Below are 20,000 nucleotides of genomic sequence, written 5' to 3'. Positions count from 1 at the left end.
GTGTGCTTGGTGTGGTTGGTGTGCTTGGTGTGTTGGTGTGGTTGGTGTGGTTGCTGTGCTTGGTGTGTTGGTGTGGTTGGTGTGCTTGGTGTGGTTGCTGTGCTTGGTGTGTTGGTGTGGTTGGTGTGCTTGGTGTTGTTGGTGTGTTTGGTGTGTTGGTGTGGTTGGTGTGTTGGTGTGGTTGGTGTGTTGATGTGCTTGGTGTGTTGGTGTGCTTGGTGTGCTTGGTGTGGTTGCTGTGCTTGGTGTGGTTGCTGTGCTTGGTGTAGTTTTTCGAACGCAGCGACGCCTCCTTGAGCTACGGAAACTGAAACTTGGTGTAGTTGCTGTGTTTGGTGTGTTGGTGTGGTTGGTGTGTTGGTGTGCTTGGTGTGGTTGCTGTGGTTAGTGTGTTGGTGTGCTTGGTGTATTGGTGTGGTTGGTGTGTTGGTGTGGTTGGTGTGTTGGTGTGCTTGGTGTGGTTGCTGTGGTTGGTGTGTTGGTGTGCTTGGTGTGGTTGCTGTGGTTGGTGTGTTGGTGTGCTTGGTGTGGTTGCTGTGGTTGGTGTGTTGGTGTGCTTGGTGTGGTTGCTGTGGTTAGTGTGTTGGTGTGCTTGGTGTATTGGTGTGGTTGGTGTGTTGGTGTGCTTGGTGTATTGGTGTGGTTGGTGTGTTGGTGTGCTTGGTGTATTGGTGTGGTTGGTGTGTTGGTGTGCTTGGTGTGGTTGCTGTGGTTAGTGTGTTGGTGTGGTTGGTGTGCTTGGTGTATTGGTGTGGTTGCTGTGGTTAGTGTGTTGGTGTGGTTGCTGTGCTTGGTGTGTTGGTGTGCTTGGTGTGACACACACACACACACACATACACACAACCACACCCGCACACACAACTACACCAACCCACCGCCTCCCCCACACACAACCACACACACACCCACACACATAACTACACCAACCCACCACTTCCCACACACACATACACACAACCACACCCACACGCAACCAAACCCACAAGCCACACCCACAGCCACACCCACACACACCCACACACACAACTACACCAACCCACCGCCTCCCCCACACACACCCACACCCACACCCACACACACAACTACACCAACCCACCACTTCCCACACACACATACACACAACCACACCCACACGCAACCAAACCCACAAGCCACACCCACAGCCACACCCACACACACCCACACACACAACTGCACCAACCCACCGTCTCCCCCCCCCCCCCACACACACACACAACCACACCCACACACACAACTACACCAACCCACCGTCTCCGTCCCCCTCCCCCCGCCCCGCCCCCCACCCACCCACCCACACATACACACCCACACCCACATCCACACCCACCCACACACACGCACACAACTACACCAACACACTGCCTCCCCACACAGACAACCACACCCATACTCACACCCACCCACCCAACCCCACACACACACAACTACACCAACCCACCGCCTCCTCCACCATCCCCCCCTCACACACACACACACCCACACCCACACACACAACTACACCAACCCACCGCCTCCCCCACCATCCCCCCCTCACACACACACACACCCACACCCACACACACAACTACACCAACCCACCGCCTCCTTCCCCCACACACATGGGGGTTGGGGTAGGGGGAAAAAACTTTTCCGAGCATAGCAGTTACTTCATGGCACGGGGAAATGCATTGAAAGAAAAAAAAAAGAAGAAAAAAGAAAAGAAAAGCCAATTTAACCGTCTGCTGGAAGTGAAGCGGCTTTCAGAGGTCCCTGAAGACAGACATGATGGCCTTTGTTCTCAGCACACCCTGCTTTGTGCTTTGTCAGTCCTGGCCACACCCACCTCCCTGTTCTCTTTGTCTGTGTGTGTCTCTCTCTTCTCTCTGTTTCTGCATATATGTCTGTCTGTCTGTCTCTGTCTCTGATTTATTTTTCCTGTGTCTTCTTTGCCCCGAGAGCTCGAGGTAAAAACAAAGCAAACAAACATAAGCAAAAACACAAAAGACTTTGGCTGTTCCATTTCCCTCATTAAAGAAATACGTTTCCTTTCTTTCGTTCCTTCAAAGAAAATCATTCCTTCATTCCCCCTTCCTCTGTCCCTTACCTTTTTTTTCCCTCTGACTGCCTCCCCCCGCCCCCCCCTCTCTCTCTCTTCTCTTTTTCTCTCTGTCCCTGTATACATATCTATCTGCCTATCTATCTATCTATCTATCTATCTATCTATCTATCTATCTATCTATCTATCTATCTATCTATCTATATCTATCTATCTAATCTGTCTGTGCCTGTATGTGTGTGTGTGTCTGTGTGTGCCTCATCTCTCTCTCTCTCTGTGTTTCTCTCTCTGACTCACACACTCTCTCTCTTTCTGTGTTCCTTTATTTCATTCATCCCTTCCATCCACTATTTCTCACGCCAATGGTAATAACTTGCAAATAGATGACACAATAAAAGATGTATGTATTGTATACATTCTGATCACTTCTTGCATAGAAAGAGAAATGATTCGATGAGCAAAATCATAGACAGACGAGACAGAAGATTGCAGGTAGACGCGCAGGCAGGAAAGCAGAGCAAAAAGAAGAATAAAACAAATGAATGTGCATAAGATGTTTTGACAAACCAAGTTGTCAGTTTGGGTTATATTACCGTCAGGCCCCAGGAAAACCAAACATCAAGAGAAACAGGCTAGCAAAAAAAGATCGATGAGAAAAAGGAGAGAAGAAATCATGGGTTCATCATCTTTAGTTATGGTATTCGTTCGCACTGAAATAATTGAAAAAAAGTCTTTAATTGTGCAAAGGTTTCACCTTTTGACCGCATCATACAGCTCAATCTTGGTGGCAGAGTACCTGAAACTAATCTATCCATCACTGTGTAATACATAGCTGGCTACTTGTGCTCTGTGACGTTCTGTCATGCAGCAACTGGGCGGTGTAAAAACAAAAAAAACAACAACAAAAAACCGTGTAGAAAAAGAAGACAGGGAGAAAATGTGCCCATTGTTGGTACAGCCTGTGGTGCGTGTGTCCATCGGGAGTCTGCGGGGTATTATCAGGAGAGGACAACTCGGGTCCGGTGTCGTGTCAGCGTCGATGAGCCCCCCTTGCCGGCGGGATTACAACAAGCCGCGCGCATGCAGGTGGAGCTCTTAACAGATTTCTCCCCGCAGACCCCCCCACTCCCCCTTCCATCCCACCCGACTATCGTATGACAAACCTCCCCGTTCCCCCCCACCTTCTCCTCGCCAGATGATAGAGCAGAGAGAAGTTGGAGGGAGGGTGTCACAGCGCGAGAGGGGAGGAGGAGGTGGGGGAGGGGTGGTGAGGGAGGGGGATGGAGGAGGGGAGGTTTTCATGGGTCGTGGTTGGGGTATGTGATGTGGGAGATCTTCCTGCCACATTGAAAAAAAAACAAACCCATTTATTATTGATCGGTCAATTCATTTATGTATTTTATTCATTGATTTTGTTTCATTCGTTCATTTCGATTCGCTTACTAGTATTTATTTGTTTATTTACTTACTTTGGCTGATTACTTATTTGCTTAATTTTATAGGGGCGTGGGGGGGGGGGGTGGGGGCATTGATTTATTGATTATACTGTTGTTTATTCATTCATTTACTTCATGTTTTTTTTGTGTGTTCACTTTATCGCTGTTGTTGTTGATTATCTGTCTTGATTTATCGGTTTCTTTGTGGATCCATTGGCTTGGTTCTGGGCTTTGTTCATTGTTTGTGTCATCATTGTTTGTTTTGTTTGCTGGTTGTTGTGAAGCCTTCTTTATTTGTTCGGTTCTTCCTTTGTTCCTTTGTTTAGTTGGAGGGATTTAGACATGGGGCAGGTGCTGTTTCCAATAGGTGCTGGGAAAGCTGTGGGTGAAACTGGCTTACTTCTGTGGGGAACGAGAGGGCGTTGTTTGTGGGACTGTGTCTTCTTCAGATGGAAGGAGATGGTGGTGTTAGGTTCTTTTGATAATGTTCTTTTCAGAAAAAGTGTGTATGTATGTATGTATGTATGTATGTATCTGTCTATTTTTTTCTCTGTGTGTGTGTGTGTGTGTGTGTGTGTGTGTGTGTGTGTGTGTGTGTGTGTGTTTGTATGTGTGTGTATGTTTGCATTTGTTTATGTGTGAGTGTTTTTGTATCTCTGTGTGTGCCTGTGTGAGTGTGTGTGTGTGTGTGTGTGTGTGTGTTTTGTTTTGTTTATTTTTGTTTGTTTTGTTGTTGTTGTTGTGTGTGTGTGTTGGGGGGGGGGGGGGGGCGGAGAGGGAGGTATGCAAGTACATATACCATTGTGTAAATGTGAGTGCGCACATGCAAGAGTGTGTTTCTGATAAAGTAAACTGCAGTCATTTACAGTTGTTGGCAATCGGTCAGGAAAAGACGAAATAAAAGTACAGGTCAGCAAAGTGTAGAATTATTGTCGACTCATTTCTCTCCCCCCCCCCCCCCGTCCTCCCTCCCTCCTCCTCCCTCCCTCCTCTCTCTCTCTCTCTCTCTCTCTCTCTCTCTATTGTGCGCTCTATCATTATTTACGTTTTGACTAATCGAGACATGTACTCATTTATGCATTCATAATTTCATTATTTATCTGTTTACCCACTTGTTTATATATTTATCTCAAGATGTTTTTCAACTGTATTTCAATAGATTGCCAACTAGTAAGTTTTAGGAGTTGGATTCTTGGATAATGTGAATGAAAAGAGAGGACACATTACAGAGGCAAAGACATTTGGTGAACCAGCATGCACAGCAGGTCAGTGAGGGGAGAGAGGAGGTCGGCTGGAAACAGCATGTTCTGTCCACTCTCTCCACTGCTGGTGTTTATCACGATCAGAAACGTGAAACAGACTGCTTCAAAACTGGTGCTATGGATTCCTTCCCTGACAGCAGCACAGGCTGTGTTAATGACGGATCATGGACACTGTGTTAATGACGGATCATGGACACTGTGTTAATGACGGATCATGGACACTGTGTTAATGACGGATCATGGACACTGTGTTAATGACGGATCATGGACACTGTGTTAATGACGGATCATGGACACTGTGTTAATGACGGATCATGGACACTGTACAATCCTTCCCTGACATCAGCACAGGCTGTGTTAATGACGGATCATGAACACTGTGTTAATGACGGATCATGGACACTGTGTTAATGACGGATCATGGACACTGTGTTAATGACGGATCGTGGACACTGTGTTAATGACGGATCATGGACACTGTGTTAATGACTGATCATGGACACTGTACAATCCTTCCCTGACATCAGCACAGGCTGTGTTAATGACGGATCATGGACACTGTGTTAATGACTGATCATGGACACTGTGTTAATGACGGATCATGGACACTGTGTTAATGACGGATCATGGACACTGTACAATCCTTCCCTGACATCAGCACAGGCTGTGTTAATGACGGATCGTGGGACACTGTGTGAATGACGGATCATGGACACTGTGTTTAATGACGGATCATGGACACTGTACAATCCTTCCCTGACATCAGGACACTGTGTTAATGACGGATCATGGACACTGTGTTAATGACGGATCATGGACACTGTGTTAATGACGGATCATGGACACTGTACAATCCTTCCCTGACATCAGCACAGGCTGTGTTAATGACGGATCATGGACACTGTGTTAATGACGGATCATGGACACTGTGTTAATGACTGATCATGGACTCTGTGCAACACATGGATTCTCACGCTCGACAAACTGAGGGGTGTCAATGGCCGGCTTTTGTTGTCAGGGTTACCGGGTTTTTAACACCGGAACCTGTGACCGCTGTTTGGAAAAACAGACACGCGCGTCACGAGCGCAAACACACACACACACACACACACACACACACACACACACACACACACACACACACACACACACACACACACACACACACACACAGCGCTCAAAATCACCAAACACGAAGGCAAGCAAAGAAATAAATGTTATTCCTGGTCTCACGTTCAGTTAATATAACGACAGCATGAATGTGAAACTTGTGTCCGTTGTTTGCAATGAATAAGATTGCAAAATATTCTTTTTATCTCAGGGTATGACGATTCCGCGCATAATCATATTTTTGTTATTTATGTTTCTTATAAAAATTATTTCATTCTGCTTCACGTTATCATCATTACTGATTTACTAGCGTTTATTTTTTTTATCATTCATTTTATACACAAAGACTTCCATTGACAGCAGTTTAATTATGGGACGATTCCGCGCATAATCATATTTTTGTTATTTATGTTTCTTATAAAAAAAAATATTTTATTCTACTTCACGTTATCATTATTGCTGATTTACTAGCGTTTATTTTTTTTATCATTCATTTTATACACAAAGACTTCCATTGACAGCAGTTTAATTTCACTGGTATTTGTTGGTCCTTTTTTGTCTTTACCCTCCAAATTTGGATTAGCTTTGATGATAAAGTGCTGATTTTAAAACCACCATTTTATGGTAGGTGGATATAGTATACGTGTAGATATGTCGAAGAGTTTGAGAACAGTTTTACTCAAGCTTTGGCCCCAGAAGAGACATACGTTTAGACTGGCGGCGGACATATTGATGGTATACAGACACCATTGTCAATACCTTACCTTCTTCTTCTTTTTTTTTTTTTTTTTTTTTTTGTCAATTCAGGAACGGTTGGTGCACATGTGCATTGTGTGCAGTGCATGGTGGATACATACGTTTTGTTGTCAGGACTTCCGGGCTTTTACATAGCTGTGTCAATGTAATTTTGTGTGATTTCGTGATCACTGTAGCACGTACGTACATTTTTAATGCACATTTTGTATTTTGCACTGTGAGCACGAGCATCATGGGCACGTGTGAATTTCTTTTTGGAGACACTAGACTTGACCTGTGAGGGTTGTCAGGGCATGTCCAACGCTTTCGGTTTTGGCGTAGATCTGACATCTGCTCCTTTTATATGAAGTTAGTTTTTAATCTATTTTAAAGCAGATGTTAAGTTGCGAATATGGATCCGTCTGCACACTGTCCTTGAAACTGAAACGGAGTTGGCCACAGATGATGTCCTTTCGCTCAGCTCAAAAGACAACACGACTGGATCTCGGTTCGATTTGAAGAGCTCAACTTTGAACGACCACCCCCCCCTCCCCAATCCTCCCCCCCCTCCCCATTCCTCACCCCCACCCCGACTAGTTCTCAGTTCATTTGTCAGTCTGCTACAAGCCAACATGTGTCCCATCGTCCACCAGCCGGTAACGCATCACCAGCACGCGGCTAGACCAAGGCGGCTCCGAACGGCGTCAGTGTGAGGGCGGCGATTGCATGTCAGGACAGAGTTGGCGTGAAGGACGGCCCACTTTGCCAGGGGGCGGGGGTGGTGGGGGTGATCCATGAGGCTGTCCGTGGGGCGACCACTGGTTGATTTGTCACATGCCGCACGCCGCCAAGCACAAAACACCCGCGACAGATATCAATGGCCGCCGTCCCCCCCTCCTGCCACGTGATGTATCCCGTCATTCCGTGGTCAAGGGACACCACTCTCCGAGGCCAATGGACCAGGGCCAGGCGGGCCGGGGATCGGCAGAAAACAGGGGCAGGAAATACATCAGGAAGTGAGGCAGTGTTAATAAAACCCCTCTTCCTTGGCCAGGAGTCTTCACCGGCGCCCCTCGTTTAGTCTCCCCCCACCACCTCCATACTCCTCCCACCCACAGCTGCTGCTCCTCCTCCTCCCCCTCCTCCTCCTTCCCTTCCTCCTTGTCCTGTCCTTTTCTCCTCCGTCCCCCTCCCCCTCCCTTTCAAAGACCATGGCTTTGTTTCCAGGGGCGTCACTAATGAAAAATGTGAGTGACGTTAATGTGATCGCTGAAGCAGGTCTTGGTCACCAGTACGCTCAGATAACACGGAGCAGAAGGGCTGGTATCTTGTAATAGACCGCTGGAGAGTTCCGTGGCCATCTTGGATCTTGCGCATGCGCATCTGACTTTTTATTCGAAATTCGAGCAATGTCAAAGGCGATCGACATAGACAAAATGTGCTGCCCTCCATTTCTTCACTCGATAGCCTGCATTGCAACAAGCAAACTCTGGTCAGTGAAGTGCCGTTGTATGCACAAAAAGAGCAAAAAGTCGAAAAAAGAAGCCTGCTGATTTGCACGTTCTACCCCTCTTGATCGCCTCTGATTGTTCGAAATTTCGAAGAGCCAATCAACTTCGAGAGCAGAGATCATGTGACGCGTCTCTATAAGTCATGTAGCACGGAACTCACCAGCGGTCTGTTTATTGATAGATTATTTGTTATTTTCCTGTTTGTTTTACGTTTCTTTTTTCTCCCTCAACAGTGCTGTCGTGTTTGGTTGTCTCCTTGGCAAACACCCAGAAAAAATGTTCATCATACCTGCGCCATTGTAACTGGGTTTCAGAGAAGTGTGTATGCTCGTTTATTCGGGGAAACACTCAATCTCATGTTGCTGCTTCGAGTAAGTAATTAAAATCACGTTACAGTGACTAGTGTGTGTGTGTGTGTGTGTGTGTTGTGTGTCTGTACTCATTTATGTATGTGTCCAGTGGTTAGACAGCAACAACATCAACAACAACAATAATGATGATGATGATGATGATGGTAATAATAATAATAATTGTTGTTATTATTATTATTATTATTATTATTATCATCATCATTCTGAGTATAACATTTCAAAATGTACCAAGAGTCACGCGACAACCGCCGTCAGGTCATGACCATTCTTCTGCTGCTCATTATTCATTGGGAAGCACGACTGGTGCCACGCTCACTGCCTTGGGCAATCTCTCTCTCTCTCTCTCTCTCTCCTGTCTTTCTGTCTCTGTCTCTCTCTCTCTCCCTGTCTTTCTGTCTCTCTCTCCCTGTCTCTCTCTCCCTGTTTCTCTCTGTCTCTAGCCCCCCACCCCCACCCCCACCCCCCTGCAGAATGGCCAGTGGCCATGACAGGAACACCTGGTCGGTAGTGGGGGAGGGGAGTGAGAGGGGGAAGGGGAAAGGGGTGGGTGGGACAGGATGTCGTGCATGCATGTGTGGGGAGGAGGGGAGGGGGGGGGTCAAAGAAGATAGAGAGGAAGCGGAAGGATCATATCCGTGTTTGTTTTGGGTTTTTTTGTTTTTGTTTTGTTTTGTTTTGTTGTTTTTTTGTCCAGCAAGAGTCGGCTCTCTCACTGTGTGTGGGTGTTTGTTGGGATTGGGGAGATGCAAAAACAAAAACCTTGCAGTTGGATGAATGATATAACTTCAGTGAAGCGAGGGACAGTGTTGATGTGTTTTTCCTTGAAGCAGATTCTACGGTGTAATGCTTCATTGTTTTTCTTGGAATCAATGTATTTTGTTATATTGTTTACCCAAAATTTTAATGTGAAATGTGATTACATGTTTCTTGACAAATATAACCTTCTCTGCAAGGGGAAAAAAAAAGAAAAAGAGTCGGCTCTCTTTTCTGTCTTGTGTCTATTTTCAAACTCAAGTTTTAGACACGCTTTACTTTCTTTTCTTGTTTCTTTCTTTGTTTCCTTTTTTTTTGTCTTTATTTCTTTCTTTCCTTACGTTTTGACTCACTTGTGTAAACAAAGTGAGTCTATGTTTTAACCTGGTGTTCGGTTGTGTGTGTGTGTGTGTGTGTGTGTGTGTGTGTGTGTGTGTGTGTGTGTGGTAAACTTTAACATTGCCATTTTCTCTGCAAATACCTTTTCAGTTGACACCAAATTTGGCATACAAATAAAAATTCAGTTCTTTCCAGTCATCTTGTTTAAAACAATATTGCACCTCTGGGGTGGGCACCAAAAAAAAAAGAAAAAAAAAAAGAAGCCAAATTATATACAAGCTGAATTTACTGTTATATTTATATATTTTTTTTATCATCATCATCACCATCATCATCGTTGTCGTCGTCGTCGTCTCGTCATCATTGCCGTCAACAGAATCAGTATCAACTTCTTTTTTATGTGACAGTCATTATCATCATCGATGTTTTCGCTGTTGCGTCTTGGTGTTTCACGCCATACCGCCATACGATGGTTTTGTTTGTTTGGATTTCTGTTTGCCTGCTTGTGTTACCATCCTAGGAAAGGAAGGTTGTGAGCGACATGTCTCTGTGTGTTACCATCCTAGGAAAGGAAGATTGTGAGCGACATGTCTGTTTGTGTTACCATCCTAGGAAAGGAAGGTTGTGAGCGACATGTCTGTTTGTGTTACCATCCTAGGAAAGGAAGGTTGTGAGCGACATGGCTGTGTGTGTTACCATCCTAGGAAAGGAATGTTGTGAGCGACATGGCTGTGTGTGTTACCATCCTAGGAAAGGAATGTTGTGAGCGACTGCTGTTTGTGTTACCATCCTAGGAAAGGAAGGTTGTTTGTGTACCATCCTAGGAAAGGAAGTTGAGACATCTGTGTGTTTAATCCTAGGAAAGAGGTTGTGTGGCATGTGTGTGTGTGTCCATCTAGAAAGATGTTGTGAGGACTGGCTGTGTGTGTTATGGAAGAACTTTACACATGGCTGTGTGTGTTACCATCCTAGGAAAGGAAGGTTGTGAGCGACATGGCTGTGTGTGTTACCATCCTAGGAAAGGAAGGTTGTGAGCGACATGTCTGTTTGTGTTACCATCCTAGGAAAGGAAGGTTGTGAGCGACATGTCTGTGTGTGTTACCATCCTAGGAAAGGATGGTTGTGAGCGACATGCCTGTTTGTGTTACCATCCTAGGAAAGGAAGGATGCTATTGACATGCCTGTTTGTGTTACCATCCTAGGAAAGGAAGGTTGTGAGCGACATATCTGCTTGTGTTACCATCCTAGGAAAGGAAGGTTGTTTGTGTTACCATCCCAGGAAAGGAACGATGTGAGCGACATGCCTGCTTGTGTTACCATCCTAGGAAAGGAAGGTTGTTTGTGTTACCATCCTAGAAAAGGAAGGTTGTTTGTGTTACCATCCTAGGAAAGGACGGTTGTGAGCGACATGTCTGTGTGTGTTACCATCCCAGGAAAGGACGGTTGTGAGAGACATGTCTGTTTGTGTTACCATCCTAGGAAAGGAAAGATGTTTGTGTTACCATCCTAGGAAAGGAAGGTTGTTTGTGTTACCATCCTAGGAAAGGAAAGTTGTTTGTGTTACCATCCTAGGAAAGGAAGGTTGTGAGCGACATGTGTGTTTGTGTTATCATCCTAGGAAAGGAAGGTTGTGAGCGACATGTCTGTTTGTGTTATCATCCTAGGAAAGGAAGGTTGTTTGTGTTACTATCCTAGGAAAGGAAGGTTGTGAGCGACATGTCTGTTTGTGTTATCATCCTAGGAAAGGAAGGATGTTTGTGTTACTATCCTAGGAAAGGAAGGTTGTGAGCGACATGTCTGTTTGTGTTACTATCCTAGGAAAGGAAGGTTGTTTGTGTTACTATCCTAGGAAAGGAAGGTTGTGAGGGTGTCATGAATCGAGAAACACCAAATATATAAACCTCTCATACATTCATCAAACCCATGGCAAAGTTTTGTGTGAAAGATCTTCGTCAAGAGAGATAGAAAACTACCACACTGACTCCAACTCTTTTCTCCGGAACAATGAAGATAAACATTTCTCTCAGTCTGTGGCACATGTTTGTGTAAACTTTCTGTATTTCTCTCAGTCTGTGGCACATGTTTGTGTAAACTTTCTATATTTCTGTCAGTGTGTGGTACATGTTTGTGTAAACTTTCTGTATTTCTGTCAGTGTGTGGCACATGTTTGTGTAAACTTTCTGTATTTCTGTCAGTGTGTGGTGCATGTTTGTGTAAACTTTCTGTATTTCTGTCAGTGTGGCACATGTTTGTGTAAACTTGCTGTATTTCTGTCAGTCTGTGGTACATGTTTGTGTAAACTTTCTGTATTTCTGTCAGTCTGTGGCACATGTTTGTGTAAACTTTCTGTATTTCTGTCAGTCTGTGGTACATGTTTGTGTAAACGTTCTGTATTTCTGTCAGTGTGGCACATGTTTGTGTAAACTTTCTGTTCGTATCGGAAGGATCTGGGACGTTTTAGGAACTTGACGTTGGAGAGGATTGGGTATAATTATGTGCCAGTTATTTTTGTCATAGCTGCTAATATTTTTTGTTTGCTACTTTTTTGTTTTGTATTTATGATGCTGATGTGTGTCTGGAGTCCTGATATATTTATTGATGAGACTTTTGATCCACACCAACAGATGCTAATGTGTGTGTGTGTGTGTGTGTGTGTGTGTGTGTGTGTGTGTGTGTTGCAGGTTTCTGTGACAACGACGATAACATAGACAAAGTGTGTGGAACTATCACTGGAGATTTTCAGCTGCACACAATAGTGAAAGGTGAGTCAGTTCGCCTTTGTGTCTGTATGTCATGTTTGTCTGTCAGTCGGTTTGACACTTTCTCCGTCTTCCTTCCTCCACCGCTCTCTCTTTCTGTCTGTCTGTCTGTCTGTCTCATTCTCTGTCCATCCATATCTATTTCTGTCTCTTTCTCACTCCATATGTCGATCTGTCTCTGTCTCTTTCTCACTCTCTATGTCGATCTGTCTCTGTCTCTTTCTCACTCTCTATGTCGATCTGTCTCTGTCTCTTTCTCACTCTCCTTGTCGATCTGTCTCTGTCTCTTTCTCACTCTCTATGTCGATCTGTCTCTGTCTCTTTCTCACTCTCCTTGTCGATCTGTCTCTGTCTCTTTCTCACTCTCTATGTCGATCTGACTCTGTCTCTTTCTCACTCACTATGTCGATCTGTCTCTGTCTCTTTCTCACTCCATATGTCGATCTGTCTCTGTCTCTTTCTCACTCTCTATGTCGATCTGTCTCTGTCTCTTTCTCACTCTCTATGTCGATCTGTCTCTGTCTCTTTCTCACTCTCTATGTCGATCTGTCTCTGTCTCTTTCTCACTCTCTATGTCGATCTGTCTCTGTCTCTTTCTCACTCTCCTTGTCGATCTGTCTCTGTCTCTTTCTCACTCTCTATGTCGATCTGTCTCTGTCTCTTTCTCACTCTCCTTGTCGATCTGTCTCTGTCTCTTTCTCACTCTCTATGTCGATCTGACTCTGTCTCTTTCTCACTCACTATGTCGATCTGTCTCTGTCTCTTTCTCACTCTCTATGTCGATCTGTCTCTGTCTCTTTCTCACTCTCTATGTCGATCTGTCTCTGTCTCTTTCTCACTCTCTATGTCGATCTGTCTCTGTCTCTGTCTGCCTCTTTGTGTGTCTGTCTGCCTGACTGAACCTCTGTCACTCTTTGTCTCTGTCTGTCTGTTTCTCTCTCTCTCTATCTGTCTGTCTGTCTGTCTGTCTGTCTGTCTCTCTCTCTGTATGTGTGTGTGTGTGTGTGTATGTATGTATGTATGTATGTGTGTGTGTGTGTGTGTGTGTGTGTGTGTGTGTGTGTGTGTGTGTGTGTGTGTGTGTGTGTGTGTGTGTGTGTGTGTGTGTGTGTGTGTGTGTGTGTGTGTGTCTCACTCGGTCACCCTCTCTGTATCTCATTACAGAAAAAAGTCATATGTTTGTGGTTTCTTGTCTCTTTCACTCATTTATTATTATTTCTTTTAATATTCTACATTGTATACATTCTTCTGTCGCTGTGCTATCTACATAATACATGTCTCCTTGATGTAGAATGCGTTTGCTATGTTTTGTTTGTGCGCATGATTATGTTAACCTACTTCATTAATTTTTTAAAGCATACTGACACACAGACACACATACACAAACACACACACATACGCACGCGCGCGCACGCACACACACACACACACACACACATTTTTGTTACTGCATTCAGTGCTACCATTGTTTTGTTTCTTTTTTTCTATCTTAACCTTCTTACATGCTGTCTTCCTGAATAGTAAAACGTCATTGGCCCATGTTCATCCAATCAGTGACAGTGTGGTCCTTTGTTCCTTTGTCATCATGGCGTATTTCGCGTGGGGAACACGAAGGGTGTGTGAAGGAGGGGTTTGGTTCATTCTTCACTTTGTTGACCAGAAAACAACAACAAACATCCCCTGTTGCAATGCGATAGGGCTTGGGGGGAGGGAGGGGGGGCAGGGGCGTGTGTGTGTGTGGAGGGGAGAACAAATGAATCACCGCAGAATCTCGAGCTTCAGTAATCTGGCTTTAGGTTTGTGTATTTTGCTCTGCAGCTGACGTTTTGGAAATGAAATCTGACAGTTTTTTGTGTTTGTTTGTTGTAATGCTTAACTGCCGTGATTTGTTGTTTGTTTTGTTTTTGGCATTCTTGCCCTGTTGGTGGTGCCCTAGCTTCGTCAGTGTACTACTGCTACCACTACTACTACTACTACTACTTCTAATGATAATAGTAATGAGCTGATGACATCATAATCAACAATTATACGTAATAAGAATTTAAACATTGTCAAACTAGACAGAGAATGAAAGCACAGTAAAAGTAAAAGTAGGTCCATGGGGCAGTGACTGCAAACAAAAGTTGTACCACAACAGCTTGGAGTATGAACAAAAATGCATCATGATTAATAAAGCGATAGTGATTCAAAAGTGATAATTCTATCATGCATGAACATGACCACAAAGACACGACAAAGACGACTGAACCACAATATAAGTACGATGATGATGATCACAACAATGGTGATGATAATGAAGCTTTTAACTCAATCAAAACAAACGCAGGCCTGAACAAAAGAAAACGCAAGAACTTGTAGCTGTTTATGACTTTCGCGTGAACTTGACAACTAGCGCAGTTGATTGATAGCATCGTGTGTTCAATACAGGTTGATTTAGACAAACACGCAATCGCAACATCACACTGTTCCTGTCAGTAACAAGTCAAAGCAGGCAGCAGCAGCAGCAGCAGCATTACACTGTGGAGCAACACATAGCCTGGACAGGTGATGTTTCATATTGCTGAGTATCACACAACGTAAGAACCACCGTGCTTTGTTTGGTTTTCATGTATGGTCCTCTGCAAAAAAACAAAGAATAAAGGACGATGAACAGCAATTGTATTTCGAATGAATGCGTGTTATAATCCTTTTGATATTAATCGTAAGCACCTGGGTACAACCCACATACAATAATGTATATGTTCCGTGTAGGACATATTGCTTCATTAATAGAAAGACTACCAAATTTGTTATCATCGAATCGATTTTGTTTGGTAATAAGTTTATCATTGCGAATCGATGTTTCAGTGACACACTGCACGTTGCGTATTTAACGAGGCCATTAACTCGCTCCACAAAAAGCTACAAAGAAAGTGAGCCCACCAAAATATAATCCAACACCTTAAGATACCATGCAACATTGTATCAGAAGTATATCCTGAAATAACTATAGCATTCCTCACCAGAGAACCCCGGGGTTATTTTCTGCGATTGCGGGACTTGATGAGGAATGTGTGCTTCAGGCACCAAGTGGTGATTTTGTAACTTAACCACTTTATTTCAAAGTGCCTAGTATTATCAACAATTTTGCCAGTAAGCATTTGAGTTTTAAGTTCTCAGATCAACGTCTTGAACATTAAAAACAGCGTTGATGTCAGTATAGAAAAGCCTTATCCTGAAGAGTAGTATTTTTACTTTTGTTCAATTGAATGGAGGAAAATGAGATCCCTTCCTTATTCAACACGTCAACGCACAGTAATTACGAACGTTCAGTGGTGTTGCTTTCTCTCCAGTGTGAGCCAATAGATAGCTTGTCTTTCTCTTCTCCTTCGTCTTGTACGTGTACAGGCGACATAGCATTGGTCATCAACGTCCAATTAGGAATGACAGCCTCTCTGAGGCTCTGGGTGGGGTGTGTACACGGAGAGAAGAAATACGTTCAACAGTGTGTGGAGGTTGTTCGTCTCCTTTGTGCCTTCCCTCCAGCATGTCCTGAAGGCTTCGACAACTACAACAATGAAAATAGCGATTTATGTGGCGAGATTGAAGTTTGCAGAAGGGTTGGGGGAAAAAACAACAGTATCAAATCAAACAAAAAATCCGTAAAAAAATGATTACCCATATTTTTTCCCGTTCCGTCCTTCCTTTTTTCACTGATGTTTTTAACCGGATCCAACATTAAAAGAAGGTTCCTTTCTTTTTTTTCACTGATGTTTTAAAGCGGATCCAATGTCAAAAAAAGGTTCCGTTGTTGTTGTTTTTTTTGTTTGTTTTTTTGCTGATGTTTTTAACCAGATCCAACATTAAAAAGGTTCCTTTTTTTCACTGATGTTTTAAACCGGATCCAACATTAAAAAAGGTTCTTTTTCTGTTTTCACTGATGTTTTGAACCAGATCCAACATTTAAAAAAAGGTTCCGTTTTTTTTTCACTGATGTTTTAAACCAGATAGGAACATTTAAAAAAAAGGTTCCTTTCTTTTTTCACTGATGTTTAAACCGGATCCAACATTAAAAAAAGGTTGTTTTTTTCTGTTTTTTTTACTGATATTTTAAACCAGATCGAACATTAAAAAAGGTTCCGTTCTTTTTTCACTGATGTTTTAAACCGCATCCAACATTAGAAAAGGTTTCTATCTTTTTTCACTGATGTTTCAAACCGAATCCAACATTAAAAAGGGTTTCTTTCTTTTTTCACTGATGTTTTTAACTGGATCCAGCATTTGAAAAGGTTTCTTTCTTTTTTCACTGATGTTTTAAACCGGATCCAACATTTTAAAAAAAGGGGTTTCTTTCTGTTTTTACTGATGTTTTTAAAGCGGATCCAACATTAGAAAAGGTTTCTTTCTTTTTTCACTGATGTTTTTAAACCGGATCCAACATTAAAAAAAGGTTCCGTTCTTTTTTCACTGATGTTTTAAACCAGATCCAGCATTAAAAAAGGTTTCTTTCTTTTTTCACTGATGTTTTTAAACCGGATCCAACATTAAAAAAGGTTTTATACCACAAACATTCTTTTTCCAGTGTCGTGTTTTTATCGTGTTGTCTTTTTTCTGGCCTTCGAAGCCGCTTGGGCAATAACCGCTAATAAGAAAAATAATAAGAAAACATTTTTATTGTTAAATTTCTTATGCCCCTAGGAACGAAAATAAAACTGGTTGCTTTTGTGGTTTTTGTATCAGGTTTTCTAAAGAAACATCGAAAGGAAATAGGTGATGGGGGCAGGCAGTGCGAGGCAAACAGAGGGGGAGAAAAAAACGACAGAAAGGCGAAATAAAGAGAGAGAAAAAAAGTGAGAAATAATGAAGGAAGAAGAGTGCGGTAGAAGGAAGCCCAAACAGCAATCGACACATGGACACAAAGGCTGAAAACCACACAGTGACATCTGTCCCTACAAGGGCCACGTGAAGTGGACCATTGAGGAGAGGTACCGGAGCATGAAGATGGTGCTGCCTGCATTCAGACCACACTGAACTTTCCCTTCACTTCTGGGCCTCGCTCCTGGCCACTGCTGTATCGAAGGAAACATTACTGGCCCATAAACTTCCATCAGCCACCCCGTCCGGGCTTTTTGTTGTTTTTCTGCCTGTTGGGGGCGAGGTGAGAGAGAGAGGGGGCCGAGAGGTTGGGGGGGGGGGGGGTGCGGGGGGGGGGGGGGGGAGTGGCATGGAGACTGAAAGGAGATTTTTTTAAGTTGCTTATTTATTTGTTTTGTTTTATTTGCACTCTCTCTCTGTCTCTGTCTCTCTCTGTCTCTGTCTCTCTTTGTCTCTCTCCCCCCCCCCCTCTCTCTCCCCTCTCTTTCTCCTCTGTCTCTCTCTCCCTCATCTCTTTCTCTCTCCCCTCCCTCTTTCTCTTCCCCCCTCTCTCTCCCCTCTTCTCTCTCTCTCCCCTCTTTCTCTCTCTCTCCCCTCTCTCACTCTCCCCCTCTCTCTCTGTCTCTCTCCTTGCAGCGTGCGTTTATGGTGTGAGGGAGTGGGAAATCGGAACGAATCAAGGGTTGACAAATAGGGAGTGGCAACACACACACACACACACACACACACACACACAGAGGTTCTATCTGGGGTTTTTTTTCATACTAAGTTAACAAAGAAAGACAGATAAATATGATTTTATTATAAAAAAAAAGAAGAAGAAAAGATTATGGATTAGCAAAGAAAGTTAATTATTTTCAAGTAGCAGTGGCAGTAGTAGTAGTAATAAAATAATAATAATAAATATCATGATGATTTTTTTTAAGTGAGATGGAAATGGTGGCAGTGATGTGCAGGAAGGAAAACCGTATCAACAATGATTTAAGTGCACACAATGGACCACGCTGCCTGCGGATTAAACATTGTTGATTATCACAACTGATGATGATGATGATGCGTTTCATCGCCATCAACGTCGTCGTCGTCGTCATTATCAACACTATTATTATCATTCTTATGATAAGGAAGATGATGGTGATGATGATGATTAATATTGCTATCATCATCATCATCATCGAGTTTTATATCATCCTCTCCTTATCAAAGAGGGGCTCAACGGAAAACCAGGGAATCAAAAGAACCATAGAGGAGCAAGAAAAGGTAGAGGAGAGAACTAGCTGCAAGAGAGACCGGCATTGCCACAGTGTGAGTGACCTCTCACTCCAGAAAGAACGAAGAAAACAAAGAACAAATGGAAAATGAAGAAAGACAGAAAGGAAAGAACGGGACATCAGAAACTAACGAAAGCTTTGAGTGGAGACTGATAGGGGTAAGAATAGCGAGGGAGGTGTGGGGTGGGGTTGAGGGACGGCTTGCAACTTGAACTTACCAGGCATTCAGTCTGGGTGTTTCAGAACACATTCCGTCCAGTGGCCTCGTGGCTTAGCCAAGCAACAGGAAGAATCCCAGCTCGAAGAGAGTTTTTTTTCTTCTTTCTTTTTACCGTTTCATGTAAGTTTTCTTTTCTTCTCTTTCGTGCTTCCTGTAAATGTCCAGGCGAAACCTAATTGGCCCATAAACTTCCAATCAGTGACGGTGCTCTCCCTTTGATCAGCCATATGTTGGAGCTGAAGTCTGAGAGAACGACTAAAAAAATAATTAAAGAAATAAAATACAAACGAAATAAACAGAAAAGAATAAAGAACAAACTAAAAACAACAAAGGTTACACAATCTTTCTTCCTCTTTTTTTTTTTACCACTGGCGTGCGTGCTGGATATTTTTTGTAGTGGCCAGGAGAGCAGTGAGAGTGTCGGTTTGGGGATTCGGAGGGGGGAGGGGGGCGTGGGGGGGGGGGGGGGGTCGTGGTGGATGTTTTTGTAGTGGCCAGGAGAGCAGTGAGAATGGCGGTTTGGGGATTCGGGGGAACGTGGTGGATGTTTTTGTAGTGGTCAGGAGAGCAGTGAGAGTGGCGGTTTGGGGATTCGGGGAGAGCAGGGTGTAAGGTTCTCCTTGCCTTCATTGAGAGCAGGGTGCAAGGTTCTCCTTGCCTTCATTGAGAGCAGGGTGCAAGGTTCTGCCTTCATTGGGAGCAGGGTGCAAGGTTCTCATTGCCTTCATTGAGAGCAGGGTGCAAGGTTCTGCCTTCATTGGGAGCAGGTTGCAAGGTTCTCATTGCCTTCATTGAGAGCAGGGTGCAAGGTTCTCATTGCCTTCATTGAGAGCAGGGTGCAAGGTTCTTATTGCCTTCATTGAGAGCAGGCTGCAAGGTTCTCATTGCCTTCATTGAGAGCAGGGTGCAAGGCTTTTTTTATCAAGTCTTTCGTCAGTGTCATCCTTATTTTCACCTAAACAAAAACCCCTAAAATCAAAACAAAATATTTTTTATATAATAAAAGAAGACAAATAAAGGCGGCCCACGTGCTCCCTCTCCCTTCTGGGAAATAATCTTCATTGTCCTCAACAGAAAACTTTTCTGTTACTATATCTAAACTTTACGAAGACGTGTATTGTTCCAAACTAAAGTGGCGCTGAGACGTAATAGAACGATACTCTTGCAGTACAACTTCCTGTATGATGATCGTGTGCATGGATGTTGTAGACATATACGTTAAAAGACAGGGCGATGTCAGGTCTCCTTCATTGATTGGGTCGTTTTGTTTGTTTGATAGTTTTTTGTAGAGTGCATGAAGGATTTTGGCTTTAGTCTCAGCTC

At 43.7% G+C, this 20,000-nt stretch overlaps 1 protein-coding gene across 1 annotated transcript in view; it reads left to right on the top strand.

The window, feature by feature from the left end:
• The window catches only part of LOC143279665 (uncharacterized), a 355,077-nt gene that overhangs the window by 236,515 nt on the left and 98,562 nt on the right, over nucleotides 1-20,000 (top strand). The window contains exon 4 of the mRNA XM_076583720.1: nucleotides 12,255-12,335. Within this exon, the coding sequence (XP_076439835.1) occupies nucleotides 12,255-12,335 (81 nt within the window). The remainder of the gene's footprint in view (nucleotides 1-12,254; nucleotides 12,336-20,000) is intronic.

The sequence above is a fragment of the Babylonia areolata genome, chromosome 3 (genome assembly GCF_041734735.1).
Source record: "Babylonia areolata isolate BAREFJ2019XMU chromosome 3, ASM4173473v1, whole genome shotgun sequence".
In the NCBI taxonomy this organism is placed as follows: domain Eukaryota; kingdom Metazoa; phylum Mollusca; class Gastropoda; order Neogastropoda; family Buccinidae; genus Babylonia; species Babylonia areolata.
Note: the sequence above shows the minus strand (reverse complement) of the source record. Positions and strands in the feature narration are given on the sequence as shown.